The sequence below is a fragment of the Macadamia integrifolia genome, chromosome 7 (assembly GCF_013358625.1).
Source record: "Macadamia integrifolia cultivar HAES 741 chromosome 7, SCU_Mint_v3, whole genome shotgun sequence".
NCBI lineage: Eukaryota > Viridiplantae > Streptophyta > Magnoliopsida > Proteales > Proteaceae > Macadamia > Macadamia integrifolia.
The window spans coordinates 29,685,545-29,707,781 of record NC_056563.1 but is presented as its reverse complement, the minus strand read 5'-3'; the positions used below and the strand labels follow the sequence as shown (position 1 = coordinate 29,707,781).

At 40.4% G+C, this 22,237-nt stretch overlaps 1 protein-coding gene across 1 annotated transcript; it reads left to right on the top strand.

Annotated features, from left to right (window-relative positions):
* The first annotated feature begins 7,255 nt into the window (after positions 1–7,255).
* Positions 7,256–10,009, top strand: LOC122083129 (cytochrome P450 71AU50-like). The gene is made up of 2 exons (XM_042650828.1): positions 7,256–8,031; positions 8,908–10,009. The coding sequence occupies exons 1-2, from the start codon at positions 7,333–7,335 to the stop codon at positions 9,739–9,741; spliced, it is 1,533 nt and encodes a 510-aa protein (XP_042506762.1). The 5' UTR covers positions 7,256–7,332; the 3' UTR covers positions 9,742–10,009.
* The last annotated feature ends 12,228 nt before the right edge of the window (positions 10,010–22,237 follow it).

Genomic DNA, 22,237 nt, shown 5'->3' with positions numbered 1-22,237 from the left:
CACATCCTCATCTTGTTTCAAAGTTCTTGGCATGTCAAGTCTGAAATCCTGTTATTGGGGTTCCTATTTACCATTTGGTTCTTTAGATCTCATTCCAATGTTGGATTTTCAAAGCTTTTGTTCTGTCATTAAAATAAATCACGGAATGCATACTTTACAAATTAGGCCTTGCTCCAAGTATGGCATCAAAGCGAATTGAAGGTCTAGGATTCAGATGGTAGACCCCATCTAGTTGTGTTCTACTTTATTACTATTTTTGTGATTTACTTCTTATTACTTATTTTTCATTTTTCTAGTCCTTGTTTGGATTCATATAGCTGACCCAATTACAGGAAAGATATTGTATATTCTCTTGGGAAAAAGAAAAACAAAACAAAAAGCTCTCTCAAAGTTTGAACGCTATCCCTACAAACAACTTGATTTCCACAACCAAAACTTGAATCCTTTCCCTCGTCATCCAATCGCCCGCTCCCTAACACGCTCTCGCTCAATCACTGCCCTTGCTTCCCCGAACCTCTCCTTCCATCAACGCTCGTTTGAAGAACGTTGATCACAGACTTCAGTGCTCGACCGGGAGAAATCCTGTTAACTACCATGATTACCTCTCCGTCCCTTTATTGATAGAGTCCCAAAAGGACAGTGGTGACACTCCATGGCTTCTGCTACTCGGAAGGTTTGTGTTTTACCATTCTAATTTAAAATTCCCTCTTTCAGGTGCTCCTGAGCTCGTCTCTCATCCCAATTCGTAGTTTGCAGAGGAGTTCTCTCTCTCTCTCTCTCTCTCTCTCTCTCTCTCTCTCACACACACACACACACACACAATTCTTTTATTTGTCTATTTGCTGGTAAAATTTCTCCCTAAAGACCCGCCTCGCAGAACTTCCAAGCCCGCCGAAATTAAAACGTAATATCCATTTTTTATGTTTTAATTACAGTTTTGTGTCGTTACCTTTCCGGCGATTTCGCAGAGCATAGGATTCTTCTTCGTTTCTTGAAGGTTTTGGGGATGCGATTGGAGAGACAAGTCGGTTAGGTCAAGGTGATGGTTTCGAGTTTGGGTTGATGCAGGAAGTGGATGGGCTAAGGGGGCCAAAATAAAAGATTGTTAACCGTTGGATTTGTTTCTTCCACGTGTTGTATACTCAGACATCTATGGACACTCTATGGGTGATGACCTCTACGAAGAGGATCTAGATCTAGGGATGTAAACAGATCGAATTCAGTAAGGATATGACAATTTCCATATTCGATTAGTAAATATATTATTTGAATTCGGTACCGATATGGCAATATCCATATTCATTTTGTTATTGATTATTGGGATATTATCCAATTTGATTAGTTTACCTTGCTATTCTAAAAGGATTTGGCTCCTCTGTGGCGCAATACAGTGTTCAATGCGCATCCAATGCCTAAAAACATCTTGGACTACGTGCGATCACCTTGGACTCCGTGCCAAGGCGTTTCTAACCATTGGATGCAAGCTGGACACTGTGTTGCACCACAGAGGAGCTCAATCGATTCAAAAACTAGAAGGTAACTTCTAACCTAGCTTCAAACAAACCACCAAAGATGGAAGTAAGGGTGTCAATCGGTTTGGTTTTAGTTATTTGGTTCGATTTCGGTTCGGTTCCAAATGATGAAAAGGTGGACCATAACCGAACTAAGAACCAACTCGGTTCCATATTTAGATACTCAAACCGATTCTATTCAGATCAGTTCAGTTTCAATTTGGTTATGATATGCAGTTTTAATTCTGTTATGAAAACGGTTTCACTTTTGAACCATGACTGTAATGGACCAAAGGCCATAATGGGCTCAAGTTATGGGCCTTATGGCCATTGCTAACTCCAAAATTATCTTAGCTTGTAAATATATGATGATAAATTGCAAAAAAACACTTACCACACACACCAAAAAAAAAAAATGGCTTATAGAAAACACTCTTGAACGATAAGAGCAATTCAGTTCGGTTTTGGTTCGAACTGACAGTTCGGTTTGGGTTTGAACTGACAGTTCTGACACCATAAACCAAAATCAAACCAAACCAAACCGAACTGAATTGCATACTCACCTATTCAAACAGAATAAATTCGGTATGATTTCGATCCGAGTAATTCAGCTTGGTTTCCATTTCGATATACAATTTTTCAGTTTGAAATTGACACCCTTAGATGAAAGGGGTAGAGGTAGTTCAATAATTCCACACTAGAGCAGGGTTTAGGCCTCTTGCGAAGAAGGGGTTTTGAAGTCACCTGAGGTTGCTGAGAGAGCAAGGCCTTGAGGTGAGCTATGCTGCCAACTTATCCTCAAGTCCTCATCGCCATGGTCAGATTTTTCAGATACATTCAAGAAGTTTTACTGCGAGGCACATATGAAAATGTGGAAGTCTTCATCGCCATGGTCGTTTTGCAACAGAGGTTGAAGGCGACGGTAGCTTAGGTTTCACTTAACCAATAAGAAGTACGAAGGGTCCAGATTGAAGAGTGAATCTAATAAAAGACAAAGTGTCGGTGATAAAGTTAAAATGAGAGGTATTTATATAATATAAATTATTAAATGATACATCTTCTTTCAAAAGAATGTATATCATATAATAAATTGCTTTCAAAAAGCATGCGATGACAAGTGATAGATTTTTTTATTCTTTTTTAGGAAAAAGGCCAGCGATAGATTGATTAAATATTACATAAACTTTTGAAAACAAGCAATGTATTATTAAACAATAACCCACATAAAAAACTTACAAAAATAATCATATTATTTTATTTATAAATTTATAAATTTAAAAAAAAAAAATCAGATAATAATCAATCGAAAACTAGGATAATCTTATTCGTATCCAATTAATTTTTAGATGGATTCGAATAATTTTCAAATAGTGATTTTGCAAATATGGATTCTCTTAAACGATACAAACATGAATAGAATATAGATTTTCGAATATCCAGTGACAACCTTATCCCGATCCCTATATAATAAGGCAATGCCTAGCTCACAAGATCAACCACTAGGATACTGTCCATCAGTCAAGGTTTTAAAACTTGGATCAATCTCCCCGATGATTAGTCGAGGTGCACTGTAAACTGGGCCAGACACCTTGGTTTAGAAAAAAAAAAACTGATACTGATATGGATTGATATTTTGAACCATTTTACCCTTATACCTTGCTGATGAATTGTTATGATTCAAATTGACCACGGCCAATATCAATCCAATCCGGGTGATCTTGACAGATCCGATCTGATTTTTAAAACTATGCCCTCGATATAATGTTTCATGTAAGTAGCGTATTTCGATAGAGGAAATGGATTGAAAGGTTTTCAATGTGCTCTACTGCCAAGTAGGTTTCATGATACGTATATATAATCCAACTTATCCAAAAACAAAACAGAAATTATGGAGGTATGGTTGGTGCATGGAGATGTCATGCCATCAGCTTTATTAATTTCAAGAAAGAAAAGTATTGTTAATTGGATCCACCATGGATTAATTCGATTTTTGGATTCAGTTGTTGGTTCAATAGATTGTTGTTCAGTCTAAGATCAAATCTAATTTGGTTTAATTTAATTGGTTCATGGATAAGATTGACCTAATCTCTCTCTCTCTCTCTCTCTCTCTCTCTCTCTCTCTCTCTCTCTCTCTCTCTCTCGATTGAGAGTGTATGTCTCCAAGGATCTCCATTGCAAACATTGAATTTGAAAGGTAAAACTTTGGTTAGTAAGATCGCCACAATCTTTCATTCGTCATTGTTCGTACAGACCGACGCGTGATGCAACCCAATATATTCCACTGCATGGAAAACTAAATCAAGATAACCTTAAATCTCTTTTTCCTTCCCATTTTACAACTATAACATTTTTCAGTCCCTTTTCAAGTAAGACTTCCCAATTTCTTGAGTTTTAAACTAAATATGATTTGAGGAATGACTTTGTGCTTGATTTGTTCTTGCTTTCAAATTGGATTTTTGGCATTGATTCCTTGGACTCCTAATGTTAATCAAATTTCTTGGATCTTCAGATATGCTTTATAATTTTGATTTCAGAAGCAGGTTTTATATCTTGTTATTATTTCTGAGATATATTCTGATTATCCATTCCTTATTGGTTTGAGTTTTTAAATTCAAATTTCAAATTACTATTCTGAAAACCTTAATTCAGTAGCCTATCTACAGTAGGATAGTGTCATACCTTCAAATCAGAACCTCAAATTAAAATCAGATTTTGAGGAGTTATTCCCCCTATGTATATTTATATCCGACTTTTTACTAGCTTTTGAATTAGATCCGAACCTTGGATTGTCTGTTTGGATCTAAATGTTTGGAATATTTATAGGACTTAGAGTAATCTAAGTTTGGAATATAAACTGAATGTTTCTCTTCTTCTTTTTTTTTTCTAATGGTCGGTAAAATGGAATTAAAAAAAATAAAAATGTTATAGAGTTAACATCCAGGCATACCCAGATGGCTCAAGAACCAGTTCATCATTTACTTCGACCTCCACATTTGGTTGTGCCATTTACAGAGGAAGAAACGAACAAAAAGCAATAGGAAAGTCAAATTCGCCAACTCATAGTTTCTCCCAGCTTAAATATGTGATTATGAAACTCACTAAGACACATATGCCTTGCTACTAAAGCTGCATTTGATGTTCCAAAATTTCATAACCACCTAGCATTTCGAACCACCACGTTTGGTCTTACGACCTCTCCCTCGAGAAGCTCTGGTAACTTCCTCACCTTTTGAGATCGCCTGATCTACTTGAAGCAACTCTTGAATACTCCTTATCTTCCTTGGCATTTCTTGAGAACCTAGACCGAATGACCTATCCTTCATAGAATCCCACTCGTGGTCTTTATGCTACCTTGTGCCTACCACACCGTTAGTACGATGAAATGAATCTTGATTGGAAAAAGCAAGAGTTGCTTCATAAACCAACTCCTTTGTCCCTTCCTTAAAACAATGAATCAACAAGGCCGGATTTTCATTGACCAATTCTCGTGTTAACCCCTTCAAATCCTCCTTAGGCATATCACCTTCCTTAGATAGTGGAGTTGACAAAATAGTGCGCTCCATTTGCATCAAGGACTCCGTGTGATAGGAAGATATATTACAATTCAGTTGCACATGATACACTCCATGGGAATCCTTATCACATTCAATATCCACCTCAACCAACACGTTAGGGATAAGAGAAAATGATTCACTTGATATCTCTTCATTCACTGAAACTTCAGCATCTTCCTCCATAATGGACATAAAATAAGATTTATTTGTTTATTAATATCCGCCACCTCAACATTTGAGAAAAAGTCTAATTTCAAAAGTCATTCAACTGATAAGGAAAGGATTTCAAGGAATCCTAATAGTAGTTCATTTTCTTTATTGAAAATTTTGGAAAAAAAATATGGATTATGATTTGTTGGTGTTGATTGAGTTGAAATATAGGAGTGTCAATTCGTGGCCCGACCCGATTAAATCGATCGAGACCGACCGTTTATAGATCGGCCCAGACCAAACTTTTTATTAAACGTGTCGGCCTTGAGCCCGGCCCGTTTACAAACGGTCGGTCTCGGTTTTGTTACTTGGATCGTTGGGAGCCCGACCGAGACCAACTAAATAACACCCTACCGAGACCGGCCTACTGTGCACCGGCCTGGCCCAACCCTTTAATGATTATAAAATACCTATTTTACACCCCAAATTAAAGAGTAAAAACTAAAAAGTAAAGACATGTTCATATTTTAAATAATGGTTATATTTGGTATCATTTATTGATTTATTGTCATTTTTTTGGGCTTGCATGAGTGGGCTGGAATATAAGAGCACATTTTAAAGAGGGCCCGTTTAAAAACCGGTTAAAGTCCGTTTAACATTAAACATGTCCGTAGCCCGGTTAAGGCCCGACTAAAGCCCGATTAAGGTAGCCTGATTATAGCCCGAGGCTGACCGACCGAATATAAAGCGTACCATGCCCTCAATAACTAAGCCCGATTAGTTAAATGGGCGGACACGGTGCAACCTTTGAAAGTCTTCAAGCCCGATTAAGCCCGACTGAAACCGGACCGGCCAGACCGATTGACACCCCTAAGTTGAATGACGGCCAGAATAAAATTCTTATGATTATTACTCCTGAAAATGAAAATGGAAATTTCATGGCATACGCTCTTGAAAATGAAAATGTGAATTAAGGATTAGACCAATATGACCAAGTGAGGGATTTTAGTGATTAGTCAAATGGTCCATAACAAATTGAAGAAAGAAATAAAAGGATCGATTCTACAATTGAGAAAGGTGTCGTTCTCTCCAACAATAGTTACCTATGACTTGTCGGAAAATATTATCCACATAGTAATCGTGTGGATCCCCTTAATTGAAAGAGATATTCTCAATAGCCCACAAACATATATATTTCATTTCATTGTGAAATGTCGCAACTATGCTCCAATAAAAATAGAAAATGTGTTCCTCAGAACTTATATGTTAACTAACCCTTGAAAGAAAAATGTAGAATCGAATTTCACTTCACCATGGGTAAAGCCTTAGTCATCAGTTTCATTGGATTGCAAAAAAAATAGAAAAAAAAAATAATCTCAACTTCATCAGTAAAGGATAGGAGTGTAATGAAAACCCAAGAATCATTTTGTTCATGGAGAAAATATTATTCCTTCCCTCACTACAAGCTAAGGAAAACTTGATCATCATGAATTTATATATATATATATATATATGGGGCAGTGTTTTCTGTCAGCAACCTTGTGTTTTTGCATGAGGGCCTCTCATGGATGGACTACTTTATCCCTATTTATATGTGTGTGCGTGCGTGCGTGCGTGCGTGTGTGCATGCATGTATCTGTGTGTATAGAAAAAAGATCCTTGCCACTCTGCGTAGACAACGCCCAGATTGAGTGAACACAAAAATTCCATTGCACCCTCTCACAACAATGTTCTAAAGATGCTCCCACATGCCTCTTCATTGGCCTCGTGCAGTGGTATTACATGCGTCAGACCACAAGGATTTTTTCTGCCCAGCCGAGACAAAATTGTGACGTGTTATGCATGCACATGTTAGGAACGTGGCCGCACTATCAATCAATAATAAATTAATGAGCATGGTGCTACCAATGTCCACATTTTTCACATCATTTTGAGGATCCAATGACAAAATTATATTATTTATCAAAAAAGAAAAAGACAATTATATATATATATATATATATATATCATACCACCTCAATAATTCACCATAGCCCACATCTATCCATATGTAATACATTCCACTACTACTTCCATATAGGAGAACCTAAGAAAGGATTCCTTCCGATCCTCCACTAATGTCTTCTTGGACAATTGTAGTTCTCTTAGCAGTGCTTGGAGGGCTCTGGTATTTATCCATCCATCTCCGGCATGCATCAAAGGCTAACCCACAAAGTGATCATGGTCGTCAACCACCGCCGGGTCCTCGGGGGGTTCCAGTTCTTGGCCATCTTCTCATGTTGGGTGATCTCCCTCACCGTACTCTCCATCAAATGGCCCAGAAGTATGGACCCATCATGCAAATCAGGCTAGGCCTCGTGCCAACTATGGTGATATCATCAGCTCAGGCAGCAGAGTTATTCCTCAAGACCCATGACAACATCTTTGCAAATCGACCTTACAGTATGGGTGCCCAGTATATGTCTTATGGGAACAAAGGTGTGCTTCTCTCACAATACAATACATATTGGAGCGACATGCGCAAGCTCTGCACAATAGAACTGCTAAGTGCAGCAAAGGTTGAGTCATTCAAGCAGATGAGAAAGGAGGAGGTGACCCTCTTTGTTAGATCTCTTAGGGAAGCTGCCGAAGCTGGTGCGGTGGTTGATGTGAGTGCCAAGGTGGGAGCACTGATTGAGGATATGACCTTCCGGATGCTGATTGGTAACAAGATTGATCATTTCCAAGTAAAATCAGTTGTTGAGGAATACCTCAAGCTTGTTGGGTCATTTAACCTAGCTGATTTCATTCCCTATATCGGAATACTTGACCTTCAGGTAAGTCTCTATAACACTGCAGACTACATTTTAGAATAATATTTAATAAAGAATGACTGCAGAATATATAAGGACACATATTTGATATTAAGGTAATGAAAATTTTCCTATTAGTGTGCAAGGTGTATGTGTAGTATTTTCTAGTGCATAGTATTAGTTGATCATGAAAAAGACACTTGTCTCGTTGCGTGGCCCTACACTCAGAGGTGCGTGAAATTACCATCCTACTCCCAGTGAAATGAAAATTCCGTTCATGTTCATGTTGATGCACTTTCACGTGCTCTCATTGACCCCATGCTAATGCAGGGCCAGGGCCACAGATCCAAGCAACGATCTCTTGCCTAAACTTGGGTGGAGGTTTTCTGTCTGGTCATATGGGCACTGCACTAGCAGCTGGGTCACTGGAAGCTACACGTATATGGGCATCAACTAGGAGGGGTGGATGGTCTTTTCGCACACCCATGTGAAAGGGTGCAAGGGAAGCGACCGGGAAGGGGTTTTTATACCAACTTATGTTTAAACTTGGTAAAAAAAAAACGCTATCTAGTCATGTGACCCTTGTGCTTTGATACAGGGTGTGCAAAATTACCACCTCATCCCTTTGTGAAATAAAAAATCTCAATCATGTTGATGTCCTTGTGCATCCTCTCATTGGCCCCAGACTAGTGCAGGGGCCACCAGACCAGGCAATAATCTCTTGCCCTTTGAACTTTTATGAAGCTCCAAGAATGTCATTTTAGTGTCTTGAGGGAATTTAATAGCAATTGTGTGTTTCATTACTTCACTGTTTTGGGTTGCCATCTCAATATTGCCTGGGAATTTGGAAGAAAGGCAACTAAATGCAGCAAATTGTTAATCATTGTGTATATTAATTAGGGATTGGGTCGACGCATGAAGGAAGTTAGTAAAGTCATTGATGGGTTTTTGGAGAAGATCATTGATAAGCACATAAACAATCCTAAAGACAGTGAAGACAACCAGAAGGACTTCATTGATGTGATGCTGTCTTTGATGGTGGAATCAAAACAAGGCTACATGATCGATCGGGCTAATATAAAAGCAATCATTTTAGACATGATTTTGGCTGCAACAGACACCTCAACTACTACAATTGAATGGGCCCTTTCAGAACTCTTAAGGCATCCTAAGGTAATGGAAAAGCTCCAGGAAGAGTTGAGGAACAAAGTTGGCACAGATCGGCTAGTGGAGGAAGAGGATTTAGTTAAGCTGGAGTACTTGGACATGGTCGTGAAGGAAGTCATGAGGCTTCATCCCGTTGCTCCGTTGCTACCTTCCCGTGAGTCCATGGAAGACATAACAATCAATGGATACCATATACCCAAGAAGTCTCGTGTGATTATAAATGCATGGACAATTCAAAGGGACCCTAATGTGTGGGGGACTTATGATGATGCTGAAAAATTCGTGCCTGAAAGATTTATCGGAACTAGTATTGATGCCCGAGGACATAGCTTCCAACTTATCCCATTTGGATCAGGTCGTAGGATATGTCCTGGTGTACATTTAGGCCTAACAGTTGTGAGACTAGTACTTGGACAATTGGTACATGGTTTCAACTGGGAGTTGCCCAATGGCATGTCACCTGATGACTTGGACATGACTGAGAAGTTTGGCCTAGCTGTTCCAAGAGCCAATCATCTACTTGTGGCTCTGAGTTATCGCCTTTGCCTTTCCGGCAACAATTTGTAAGGGGAGTACTACTTTATTTCAGTCTTTAAAGGAGTTTCTCCACTCTGAAATAGTTACTTGAGTCATAGGTAATTAAGAAGCATGAGTTGATTGAAACCGTGTACCAATTTTTTATGTGCAAGAGTGGGGGTAGTTATATAGATATGGATGTGGTCAGTAGTGGAGTAGGTAAGTTAGTAAGTGGGTGGTTTGATAATTGAGTAATAGTTATCCCTATTGTAAGCTTATTTATAGCTTAATTATCTAATGAAAAGTGCAAGTCTATGAATCCCTCAGACCAACCATTCATCCTTAATCCTCTTGTCCTAACCCACTGGCAGCTCACATACTCGTTGTCATTCCCTATTTTCTCTCCCTTAAGTCAATTATGCAAGATAGGGAAGCCTCTATCTATTCTGGTTGACAAAAAGCTTTTTGTACTGTTATCTATTCACTCTGCTTTTAGTCTAATATGTTTATGTTTTCTTTTTCTTTTTCTTTTTCTTTTTTTTTTTTTTTTTTTTTTTTCCCCAAAAGGATTCAGAAACTTTATTAATATGTTTATGTTTATGCTAAAGGAAATGAGCATAAACATTGGTATCTTAAGAAATTGATTGAATCATCTATAGTTTTGGACCACGTTATCCATACTAATAGGATCTTGTCCTTTCAAAAGTATAGGGTATACCAATCCATTTTGTGCCCAGACCAACTAAAATGGATTCATCCTAAACTCTATAATCTCACTTTATATAGGTTTCAACACCAAATCAAAAAGAATGGAAAAATGAAGCATCCAAAGAGCAAAGAGCAAAGATAAGATTTCAAAAGAATATATAATACCAAGAATTTTATGCAATTACAGTAGATAAGATCCCAAAAGAGTGAATGAGTATTGCTGCAGTTCATAGTATTCATTGTCAATAGTTCCACACTTTTTCAAGTTCAAGCACTCTACCAATTAAGCATCCTCACAGCACAGCTTGGACTTTGGAAGGAAAGACATAAAATGTGAAATATAAGAGCGATTTTCACTCCCCTCCCCTGAACGTTTCCATTTATTACACTCTCCTCCTCCTCCTATGAAGTTTAAAATTACATAACAATCCCTTTGATGTTGTAGATTCTATCATTCGTACCCATGTCGTGAGCTGCCCACTGTTAAGTGATGGCGCATTATGTAGTATTTCAATTTAAACCCCAGAATACCCTTAGTTGAACTGAGATTACATGTTTGCCCTCAGCCATTAGTTTCATCTTCTTTGCTCCCAAGCAGTACTCTTCTTCACCTAAGCTCTTGCTACTTTGTCTAATTTGCCCTGAAATTGCATCCTTTAGACACCTAAATTGCTTGGAGATGGTCTGCAGAGCAAAGGCCGTGTATGTTTTTGCACAACCAAATCTTGTTGCCTATTCAAATGAAATACTACTATCTGCATCTGATGATGATATTGCCTGTATCTTTCTTCTACCTTCAAAATTCACAAAAAAAACACATTGGAGCTATTAATTCTTCTTGGTTCCATTGATAAAATAAGGAAATTTCAAGATTCAAACTTTATAGCAAGCAAGAAAAAAACATTGAGGACAAATTAGGGGCCGATCGATTTCTCCTCTGTTTTAGTTTGATGAAAAATCGAAGAAAGGAGAAGTAATTCGAAAACCAGACAACCCTTCAGCTTAAATTCCTGAGTCTTTTTTCAGAGAGAAAGATTGAACATTTATATGAATGAATTCTGTGACCTCTAAAAAAGAAAAAGGAACCAATCTCTTCAGAAAAAACTAGAAACCCAACTTAAATTGATAGATACCCAACTTCCGAAATCGACATATTTATCCAAATTGATGGGTTTAGCTTTCAAACAGTACAGAATTTGGAGATTTTGTATTGAAAGCTCAGTAAATGTGGCATAAACTGTAGAAACGCAACCCTAAAACGATGCAGAAGATAATGGAAAAACAAAACAAACAATGCACACAGATTTTACGAGGTTCGGCAAGGTTGCCTACGTCCCTGGTGAGATGAGATCCTGCTTCACTATCAATGGAGAATAGGGTTACAGCGCTCTTCCTCACACTCTCCGTATTGCTTGCATTTCAGAGAAAGAAACCCTCGCTAGAAATATATAGCGAAAAAACCCTAATCCAAAAAGTACACAATTGCCCTCAAATAAAAAATTCGTGCGGGGGGCTGTGCCCCCCTACACCCCCTGCTATGCAGGAGGGCCTCCTGCCCCCTTGCAACCCCCATGGCCCACTAACTGACTAGCGAGACCGTCGTCCTGCCTGTCTAGGTGTTGCACCAGTACTCCCTGGATTAAACTGCGACGGAATACAATACATCATACACCAACAATCTCCACCTTGGCTTGAATTCTGTCGAGCCTCCTGTAAAGATAATTTGTAGATGTCTTCATCATTGTACCTCATTAGAAGTACAAACCCGCACCTGTTTGGTGCATCCCTCATCTTCAACAATGAGTAATATTAATCAAGTCCAAACAGGACTCGAACTTCTCTGTAGTAACTGGCTTTGTAAACATATCTGCAGGATTGAGATCTGTATGAATTTTTCTCAAGTGAATACTGCCTTCTGACACAAGCTCCCTGATATTGTGAAATCTCACATCAATATGCTTTGTCCTTGCATGAAACACCTGATTCTTTGCAATATGTATGGCACTCTGACTATCACAATGTAACATTGTTCCTCCTTGCTCCAACCCCAACTCACGAACCAGTCCAGCTAGGGATGTCAATTCCTAAACTGAACTGGTAAAACCGGTTAGACCAAACAGATAACAACACGGACCGAACCGAACCGAAGCCTTATTGGTTTGGTTCAGTTTGGAGTATTGCAACCCCAAAACCAAACCGAATCGCATCGAAAACCTGATGAACCCGAAACCAAACCGAAACCGGCTCAAAACCCAGACCGAAACTGAAACCAAACCGGTAAGAAATCGAAACACTCCAAAATTCATTAAAAAAATCAAAATTTGCATAGTTTTGTATACATTTGTATGGAAAGTCGAATCCAAACTCGACCAAAAACCAAAACCAACCCGGTTACAAATCGATTTAAGAAATCGAAGACAAATCGAAACCAAACCGCATCAAAACCGAAACCAAACCAAAACTGGAATTTCCTTATTGGTTCGGTTTCAGTTTCAGCTTTCCCACACCGAAATCGACTCAACCCAGACCGAAATCGAGCCGGACCGACCGATTGACACCCCTAAGTCCAGCCAATCAGACTCCTTCCTTGGCAGCCTCAACTGCTACCATGTACTCTGCCTTTGTAGTGGACAATGCAGCTGTAGACTGAAGCATCGCCCTCCATGATATAGGTCCACCAGCCAATGTAAACACATACCCTGTAGTAGACCTCCTCTTGTCTAAATCACCAGCATAGTCAGAATCAACATAACCTGCCAATTCTGTAGAGCTTCCCTTGCCACTGAACATAACACATATATCTTTAGTCTTGCTCAAATATCTGAAGATCCACTTAATTGCATTCTAATGTTCCTTCCCTGGATTACTCATGTATCTGCTAACAACACTGACTGCATGAGACAAATCCGGCCTGCTACAAACCATAGCATACATGTGACTCCCAACTGCGCTAGCATAAGGGACTTGAGACATCTGCTCCACCTCCTCATGTGTTGTAGGGCATTCCCTTTCAGATAACTTGAAGTGGCCAGCTAATGGAGTGCTAACCGGCTTAGCCTTTTCCATATTAAAACGCTCTAGCACCTTTTTAATATACCTCTTCTGAGTTACCCAAAGTTTACTTGTATTTCTATCTCTAAGGATTTCCATGCCAAGGATCTTCTTAGCGGCACCAAGATCCTTCATCTCAAATTCAGCACTTAACAAAGACTTCAAAGAGACTATATCATGTTTGTTCTTTGCAGCAATGAGCATGTCATCAACATAAAGCATCAACAAAATAATGGAATTATCACTTGACACATTATAATAAATACAACTATCATACTCACTTCTTGTGTAGCCAATCTTCATCATGTGGGAATCAAAGCGCTTGTACCACTGCCTAGGAGATTGCTTAAGGTCATAAAGCGACCTCTTAAGCAGACAAAGATGGTCTTCCTTTCCCTGCACCTTGAAACCTTCAGGCTGCTCCATGTAAATCTATTCCTCCAAGTCACCATGAAGAAATGCAGTTTTCACATCAAGTTGTTCAAGCTCTAAATTATACATGGCCACCAAAGCAAGTAGTTCTCTGATCGAAATGTGTTTCACCGCCGGAGAAAATATTTCATTGTAGTCTATCCCCTCCTTCTGTGCATAGCCCTTGGCTACAAGTCTGGCCTTATACCTTTCACGCTCCTTTTCAGATGCTGTCTCTTTCTTATGAAAGACCCATTTACACCCAATGATTTTTCTTGCCTTGGGTTTTTCCACAATCTCCCAAGTCTTGTTCTTCTGTAGAGATTTCATTTCCTCCATCATAGCTATCATCCATTTATCATGTTGTGCATCACTCAAAGCATCATGGTAGGAAGATGGATCACCTATACCTACAGTGAGGGCATAGGCAACTATGTCCTCAAACCCATATCTCGTAGGTGCTTTGTGAGTACGCTTCCCTTTACCCTTTGCCACAGTATAGGAAACTTCTACTGCTTCCTGTTGTCCTGGTAAATCACTTGACTAATTCTCTCTTGTTGTTTCTAACTCACCTAACTCCACCTGCACAGTAGAACCTTCTTAATTTTCATCAACTGCTTGTGAATTGTAATTTGACTTCACTATATGAGACTCATCAAACACAACGTCTCTGCTAACCACAACTTTCTATGAACTTGGATCCCACAACTTGAATCTCTTTACACCTTTCTTAAAACCAAGAAAGATACATTGCTTAGACTTTGAGTCTAACTTGGAACGTTGCTCACTCTCAACATGCACATAAGCTGGACAACCAAATATTTTTATAATAGAATAATCTACTGGTTTTCCTGTCTATACCTCTTCAGGAATTTTACAATCAATCGCCTTTGATGGAGACCTATTGATGAGGAAACATGCCATGTTCACTGCTTCTGCCCAAAATCTCTTGCTCAACCCTGTATTCAGCCTCATACTCCGAGCCCTTTCTAGAAGTGTTCTATTCATCCTTTCAGCTACACCATTTTGCTGTGGTGTCTTTGGAACCGTAAAGTGACATGTAATCCCTTCAGCTTTGCACAATTCTAGAAACGGCTTGTATGTGTACTCTCTTCCATTATCTGTTTTCAAGTATTTAATTTTCTTTCTTGTCTTCCTTTCTACCTCAGCCTTCCATTCCTTAAATTTAGTGAACACCTCACTTTTATGCTTCATAAAGTAGATCCAGACTTTCTTTGAGTAATCATCAACAAAGGTCATGAAGTATTCTACCCCACCTTTAGATTTTGTTGTTGAAGGACCCCATACATCACCGTGTATATAATCAAGCACCCCTTTACTCTTATGTTTTGTAGTAGATCCAGACTTTCTTTGAGTAATCATCAACAAAGGTCACGAAGTATTCTACCCCACCTTTAGATTTTGTTGTTGAAGGACCCCATACATCACCGTGTATATAATCAAGCACCCCTTTACTCTTATGTTTTGTAGTTTTGAAACTAACCTTACACTGTTTTTCGAACACACAATACTTACAGAAGTTCAGTTTACAAGTTTTTACTCCCTTCAATATTTTTCTTTTATGAAGCTCCATCAATCCTCTTTCTCCCATATGCCCTAACCGCATATGCCACAGATAGGTATCATCTGTATCAAATACTGCATCTATAGTCACAGATGTTCCATCTATAACTGTGCTCCCTATGAGTCTGTATAGGTTTCCTGCTAGCTGTCCCTTCATGACAACCATTACACCCTTAATAACTTTGAGAACTCCACCTTCTGCTATGTACTTGCAGCCATTTGAGTCAAATGCTCCCAAAGATATTAAGTTTTTCCTTAATTCGGGTACATGTCTCACATCTGCTAAGGTTCTTACTATCCCATCAAACATCTTGATTTTGATAGTGCCTATCCCAATGGCCTTGCATACGGCATCATTCCCCATTAGGACAGACCCACCATTATATGATTAATATGTATCAAACCAATCCTTATGTGGACACATGTGATATGAACATCCAGAATCTAAAATCCAAAAATCAGAAGGTTGATTCTTACTTGATGATATAGAGAGTACATCTCCATCATCTCCATCTGAACTATCAGCCACGCTAACTTCCTCAGATGCCTTATCTACACCTTTCTTCTTTAAGTCCGCCTTCCTCTTCAAGCACTCTCTCTTCAGATGACCTTCCTTCTTGCAATAGTAACAAGTGACCTTTGTCTTTACCTCTTTTGATTTCGATCGACTCTTCTCAGATCCTTTCTGATTTGATCTCTCTCTTTCCTCCTCCTTGTCACCTTCGAAAAAACCTTCTCCTTGAGATTTCGTACTGCTGGTCTTCTTCCTTGTATCATTGGACATGAAGGCAGTTGCGACTTCATCCATCTCAAGGGTCTCTTTCTCGTACAAGAGAGTCGTTACTAGGTGATCATATGATTCTGGGAGCGACGACAGCAATAGTAACGCCTTGTCTTCATCCTCGCTCGTAACCTCCAGGTTTGCAAGTTTACTTACGATCTGATTGAATATATTAAGATGCTCTAATAGATCCGTACCTTCCTCCATCTGTAGAGAATACAATTGCTTCTTCACGAATAACTTGTTCGTTAAGGACTTCGTCATGTAAATACTTTCAAGTTTCGCCCATAACTGTGGTGCAGATTCGATACCCACAACATATTGTAGGGCATCATCAGAAAGATTTAATCGAATAGCACTTACCGCATTTTCCTCCATCTCTTCCCAATCTTCGTCAGTAATTTTTGCAGGTTTCTTCGACTTCTCCAACAACGTTTTCGCCAAACCCTGTTGTATCAGAAGATCCTTCATCCTTTGACGCCAGAGGGTGAAATTGTTCTTCCCATTAAACCTCTCGATGTCATACTTGACACTCGATCCCTTCCCTATCATCGTTATAGTAAACCCTAGAAAATGGAAACCTAGAGCTCTGATACCAGTTTGTGAAAACGCAACCCTAAAATGATGCAGAAGATAATGGAAAAACAAAACAAAAAATGCACACAGATTTTACAAGGTTCGGCAAGGTTGCCTACGTCCCCAATGAGATGAGATCCTGCTTCACTATCAATGGAGAATAGGGTTACAGCGCTCTTCCTCACACCTCTCCGTATTGCTTACATTTCAGAAAAAGAAACCCTCGCTACAAATATATATAGCGAAAAAACCATAATCTGGAAAGTACACAATTGCCCTCAAATAAAAAATTCGTGAGGGGGGCTGTGCCCCCCTACACCCCCTGCTATGCAGGGGAGCCTCCTGCCCCTGTTGCAACCCCCACGGCCTGCTAACCGGCTAGCAGGACCGTCGTCCTACCTGTCTAGGTGCTACACCAGTACTCCCTGGATTAAATTGCGACGGAATACAAGACATCATACACCAACATAAACATACCTCATCAAGCATGCTAACAAGCTTAGCCTTCTTCATCTAAAGCTCCTATCTCTCAGCGGTAGAGAGATCAGTTCCACGCTTTGTGCTTGTTTCACCTCCTCCAGCAACGCTTGAACCTTCTCTAGTTGCAGCAGTAGAATCTTTGTTCATCTTGTTATGCCCTTTAACCCCCTTTGAACATTCTTCATCTTTCAACCCATTCTTGACATTAACCACTTCATCTAACAATTTTTCAGCGGCTTTTAGGTAGTTGGAACCTAACAGAACAATCTGCACACCAGAAATCCCATTAGATAACCCAGACGCCGATGAAGAGGAGCCACCGCCTGATATTGGAGATATCACTGGCACTTGGGTTGCTACCAGAATTTCAGACTCAGGATGATATGAACCATAAATGGGCTACTGCGGTGAGAGGTTTGAGACAACCCTTGTTGAGACGACAGCATTACTGACCGACGAATACCCAATTGCAACAAAACATCGGTGGTAGCGACGCCACCGACAGAATTAGAATTGTTGGTTGTTGCTGCCGATATGGTGGTAAGTTGGTGCTGTTGGTGGGTTTGTTGGCTTTCTAGGTCCATGAACATCCATGGATTGTAGTGAACACGAGGGAGGAAGCCATGAATGGCTGAGATCTCGTGCTGGCATGCACCGATGATTGACAGCTCCCAGAGGGTTCCTCTTGATTTGAGGATACTATATAGACATAGTCTGACAAAGGGGATGGGAGCAAAAATGTCATTTGACATGTAACTCTAACCGTGTTAAAACTATAGTGACGAAAATAATTTTAAACTTCACAATAGAGGAGAGTGTAATAAATGAAAACACTAGGGAAGAAGAGTGAATTTGCTCTAAATATAAGGCCACAAGGTATGGTTATATTTCAATGGATCAGGTTGTCCCGGTAAGCAGCCCCATAATGCCAAAGGAAAGGCTAGTCTTGAGTGTAAGACCCTGGCCTCATTGAAGTCATAGAAAGCGAATTACATCCTTGGACAAATATTTTACTACATTGGTGCAATGGTAAGGTTGTTCCATTATGACCAAATAGTTACAAGTTTGAATCAAGAAACAACCTCTTCAATGGTGGGAAGAGAGAATTGAGATTTTTATCTTATTTGGTAGAAGAAACCAAACTTGACCACATGTTTGTCTTACAAAGCATTGAATTTGTATTCGTAAATAGCTTTCTCCACTGTTTTCTGATTTACTGATTTCACCATTTTTATCCTATTCTGTCCGCTTTCATCAAACTCTCTTAAGTCCATATCTAAATTCTGCTCCACTTTAAGCTTCTAATTTTTATTCTTACACTTCCTAGGAAACCTCAATTTTTTTTTGTGATTTTTTGTCAAATCATTCTCATATCTCTATAATGAATCATGATTAACATTTGATAATTATAAAATGGCTCCAATTTTATGTTAAATCATTCATAAATCATATTTTAATCGATTTAAATGAATTATGTTTGTTCTACAACTAAATTTTGTGTACATAGCATCATACAATGTACTGTGCACCCTACCAAGCTAGGTTCCAAGCCAAACTACCATTTGTACGTGTTTCTTCACATCTGAGTGTTTCACTATGTTTAAAGGGCCTAATAGGGTTTCCTAGAAGTTTTGGGAACTAATTGGACCATTTGGGCCTCGAAACCATCAATCAAAACCAACAACTGAAACCTGCCGGGTATCGTGGAATATTTTGGTTGTTAGCCTAGTCGAAACCAAGCTCGAAACTAAAACCTTAAACCTTGACAACAATCAACATTTTCCCAACCAAATGGGGTCAGCTACATAGATCTATAAGAAGGTTAGAAAACATCAACACTTTATTAGAATCCCACCTAAATGGGGTTGGTTACATGGATGGAAATCGTCTGCTACCAACGAATCTGGCGGAGGTTGGCAAAGGGGACCTCGATGCCAACACATGTCATGTGACACGTGGATGGTCAAATCTGAGAATCCCCTCTTCTTCTTCTCCCTCCTTCCTCTCTTAGAGAAGATGAAAGGTAGAGTGACACCATGGTCGAAGGGTCCATGGTGTATTAGAGGCGGCCGATGAGTCGGATCACCGGAGAAATGCAAAAGAGGTCGTAAGCGTCGGTGAAGAGACCCATACCGCCGATGATGATAGCTTTGAAATGGTAGTATTGGATTCTCGCCGTGTCTAGGGCCAATAAAACCTTCAACCTCATCTCTTATTTTGGATTTGGTCTCTTCCCTCCTCCTTCTTCTTCAATTTCGTCTTACACGTTTTTCTTATACGGACAAAGAAGAGTACTGGAAAGGCTCTACTCTACTTGATTGTAAGTCAAGGGAGACAAGGTTCAGACTTCGACTCTACCTAACTGATTCGAATAAGCTGGAGAGGCATCAGCGGCGAGGATTGGGAATCACCTACTGATCGCTCAAGGGCATCTGAATTTACTGGCTTCGTTGTCTGGTGGAAGAAGAAGAAAAGAGGGATCTCAGATCTGACCATCCACGTGTCACAGGACATGTGTAATACCCCACTTCTTAAACCTGATCTGATTTCACGGTTGAACCGGTTTAACCATGCAGGAACCGAGCCAGAGGAAATTAGAGCGGGTTCCTTATGGGCTATGATGGCTCAGGTGACCTTAAACACCGGCTGGCCCGACAAGTTCGAGCCAGTGCCAGAAGAGACGGGAGTGCCCAAGCCGTGTACATGCACCTACCATAAGGCTATGTACGGATAAAGCAGGTATTATATCCATATTTTAAGGTATATACGTATGCTACATCGTATGCCGGGGGTGGGGTTCGCAACGAGGCTTGAACCCGGTCAAAATCCCAAGTTTGGCCCTCAGGTGGGTAGGACAGGTGGGTACACCCACCCACTTGAGTGACCCATCCATGTGCACTGTTCACTTATTAGGACTTATATATATATATATATATAGCTTTATGACTTCATTTTCTTTCCATTTATGTCACCCGTACGTTGGTGAGAAAAGTAAAGAGGAGAGAGAAAAGAAAGGGAAGAAGAAAGGAAGAGAAGGAAGAGGAAGAAAAGAGGGATTTCAGCGGCGCTGAAGCTCGATTTTCCCATTTCGATGCCGGGAGAGTGATCTTCAACTCTAGATCTACAGTTAGAGGTAAGCAAAGTTGGGTTTTGTGAACATTCACCATACCCAAGCTTTAAACCCTTGATTCGAGTATGGTTTCTTGAGATCTTGTAAATCCTCTTTGAAATGATGAATCTAAGGTTTAATAGATGATTTATGTGTTGATCTTGAATGATTTGAAGAGACATTGACAAGGTGGAAGAAGCATTGTGAGTTTGAAGTGATTTGGAGGGTTTGAAGTCGTTCTTGAGCAAAGAAGGTAAGATGGTTTTCCATCACTTGAATCTAACCTAGATCTAGGTTAGAACCATCCTATAGGACCTTGAAGGTGTGAAGAATGGGTGGGGAAAAGCCCCATTTGAATCCCCAAAGAATGGAGAAAGTTGGGAAGAAACAGGGTGTTTCCCGCCAAGACCAGTGGGTACAACCGGTGGGCCCCTACCCGCCTGTGGGTACCCACCTGAGAAGGCAGGGGGCCTTAGGGCCCAACCGACGGGCCCTACCGGTGGGCCCCTACCCGCCGGTCCTAGCAGGGGCCCCTGGCCCAACCGACGGGTACAACCGGCGGGCCATACCGACGGGCCCCTACCCGTCGGTCCCAACCGGTGGGTAAGACCGGTGGGCCAGACTACCCACCTGTCTGACCCACCCGTGTGGCCCCGAGGGTGATCCTTACGTCCGATTGGACCCAAATCGGACGTGTGACCTTCTTTTGACGTTTTAAACACAATTTTGTTATCGGATTTCATTAATTTTGATCCTAAAATGGTGAAGTTTTAACCATGCTCAATTATGTTAGGTTCACCAAATCCGACCCGATTCGCACCGGATCTCACCCGTACCGAACGGGAATCCTTGTACGCTACAAGTAAGTGGGGAGAGGTCGTTTGACCTTGTTTCAAGGCATTGTTTGGCATTCATTTAAATATATCTAGTATAGTCATGCCATCATGAATATGCTATGTAGTCTAGTCATCCCACACATTGATGTGCATATGTGCTATGTTTACTTTCCAAATGCCAATTGAATGAGATGTATATGTTGAATGTGGACATCATTGTGCATGTTGCATTGATAAACTAGATGTCGTAGTCGGCTTGGAGATGAGTGCATTGGTGGCCCGTGGAATGGGACACGGAGGCACTATGCAATCGTACTATTGTCATATAGGAGCATGCGGTATTAGGATTCTCACCATCCCGTGCTACGACCCTTCCCAACAGGGGTTGAGGTGTTGGGTTATTATTTGGGGGGAAGCAGTGGTCGCGGTCGTCGGGTCACTGTGGCGGTTAGACATAACGCCCGACGGGTCATGTAGGACAGTCGACAACCCCGGTGGTACATTCAAGCGGGCCAATCGTACTGCTTTTAAATTGCTGGAGTTAGCACCTTTATTTTCAGTCATTTACATTTCTGTTGAGAGCTGGTGGACGGCATTGTCTTTACTTTTTCGAGTACTCACGGTGGGCCTTGTCTGACAGCCCTATGGGCGTATCGCTGGAGGGAGTTCACGGCTCGTACCCGGAGTATACGCGCACTATGGTTGTAGTAGCACTAAAACCAAGGACTTAGTAATGTTGCTTAGGTGGATGTGATTTAAAATGTATAGCATGGCATGTAGTGCATATGATGTGTTGTGATGTGTGGACTGTTGTGTGTGGTCCATCTTTCTACTTACTGGGCTAGTGAGCTCATCTCACGTGTACACCCCCTTTTTAGATGATTTTGCAGGTCATACATCTGAGGAGCATGGGGTGGGTCCCACAGTCGAGTTTCCTGAAGAGGACTGGTGGACCCCTGAGGAGTTAGAGCACGGCGCCGACTGCTCGTGCGAGAGTTGTGCTGCGGGACA

Bases quoted from the DNA above. Each gene is read 5' to 3' on its own strand.
- LOC122083129 (XM_042650828.1), top strand. From the start codon at position 7,333: ATGTCTTCTTGGACAATTGTAGTTCTCTTAGCAGTGCTTGGAGGGCTC. The intron at 8,032-8,907 runs GTAAGTCTCTAT...TATATTAATTAG, and splicing joins TCGGAATACTTGACCTTCAG to GGATTGGGTCGACGCATGAA.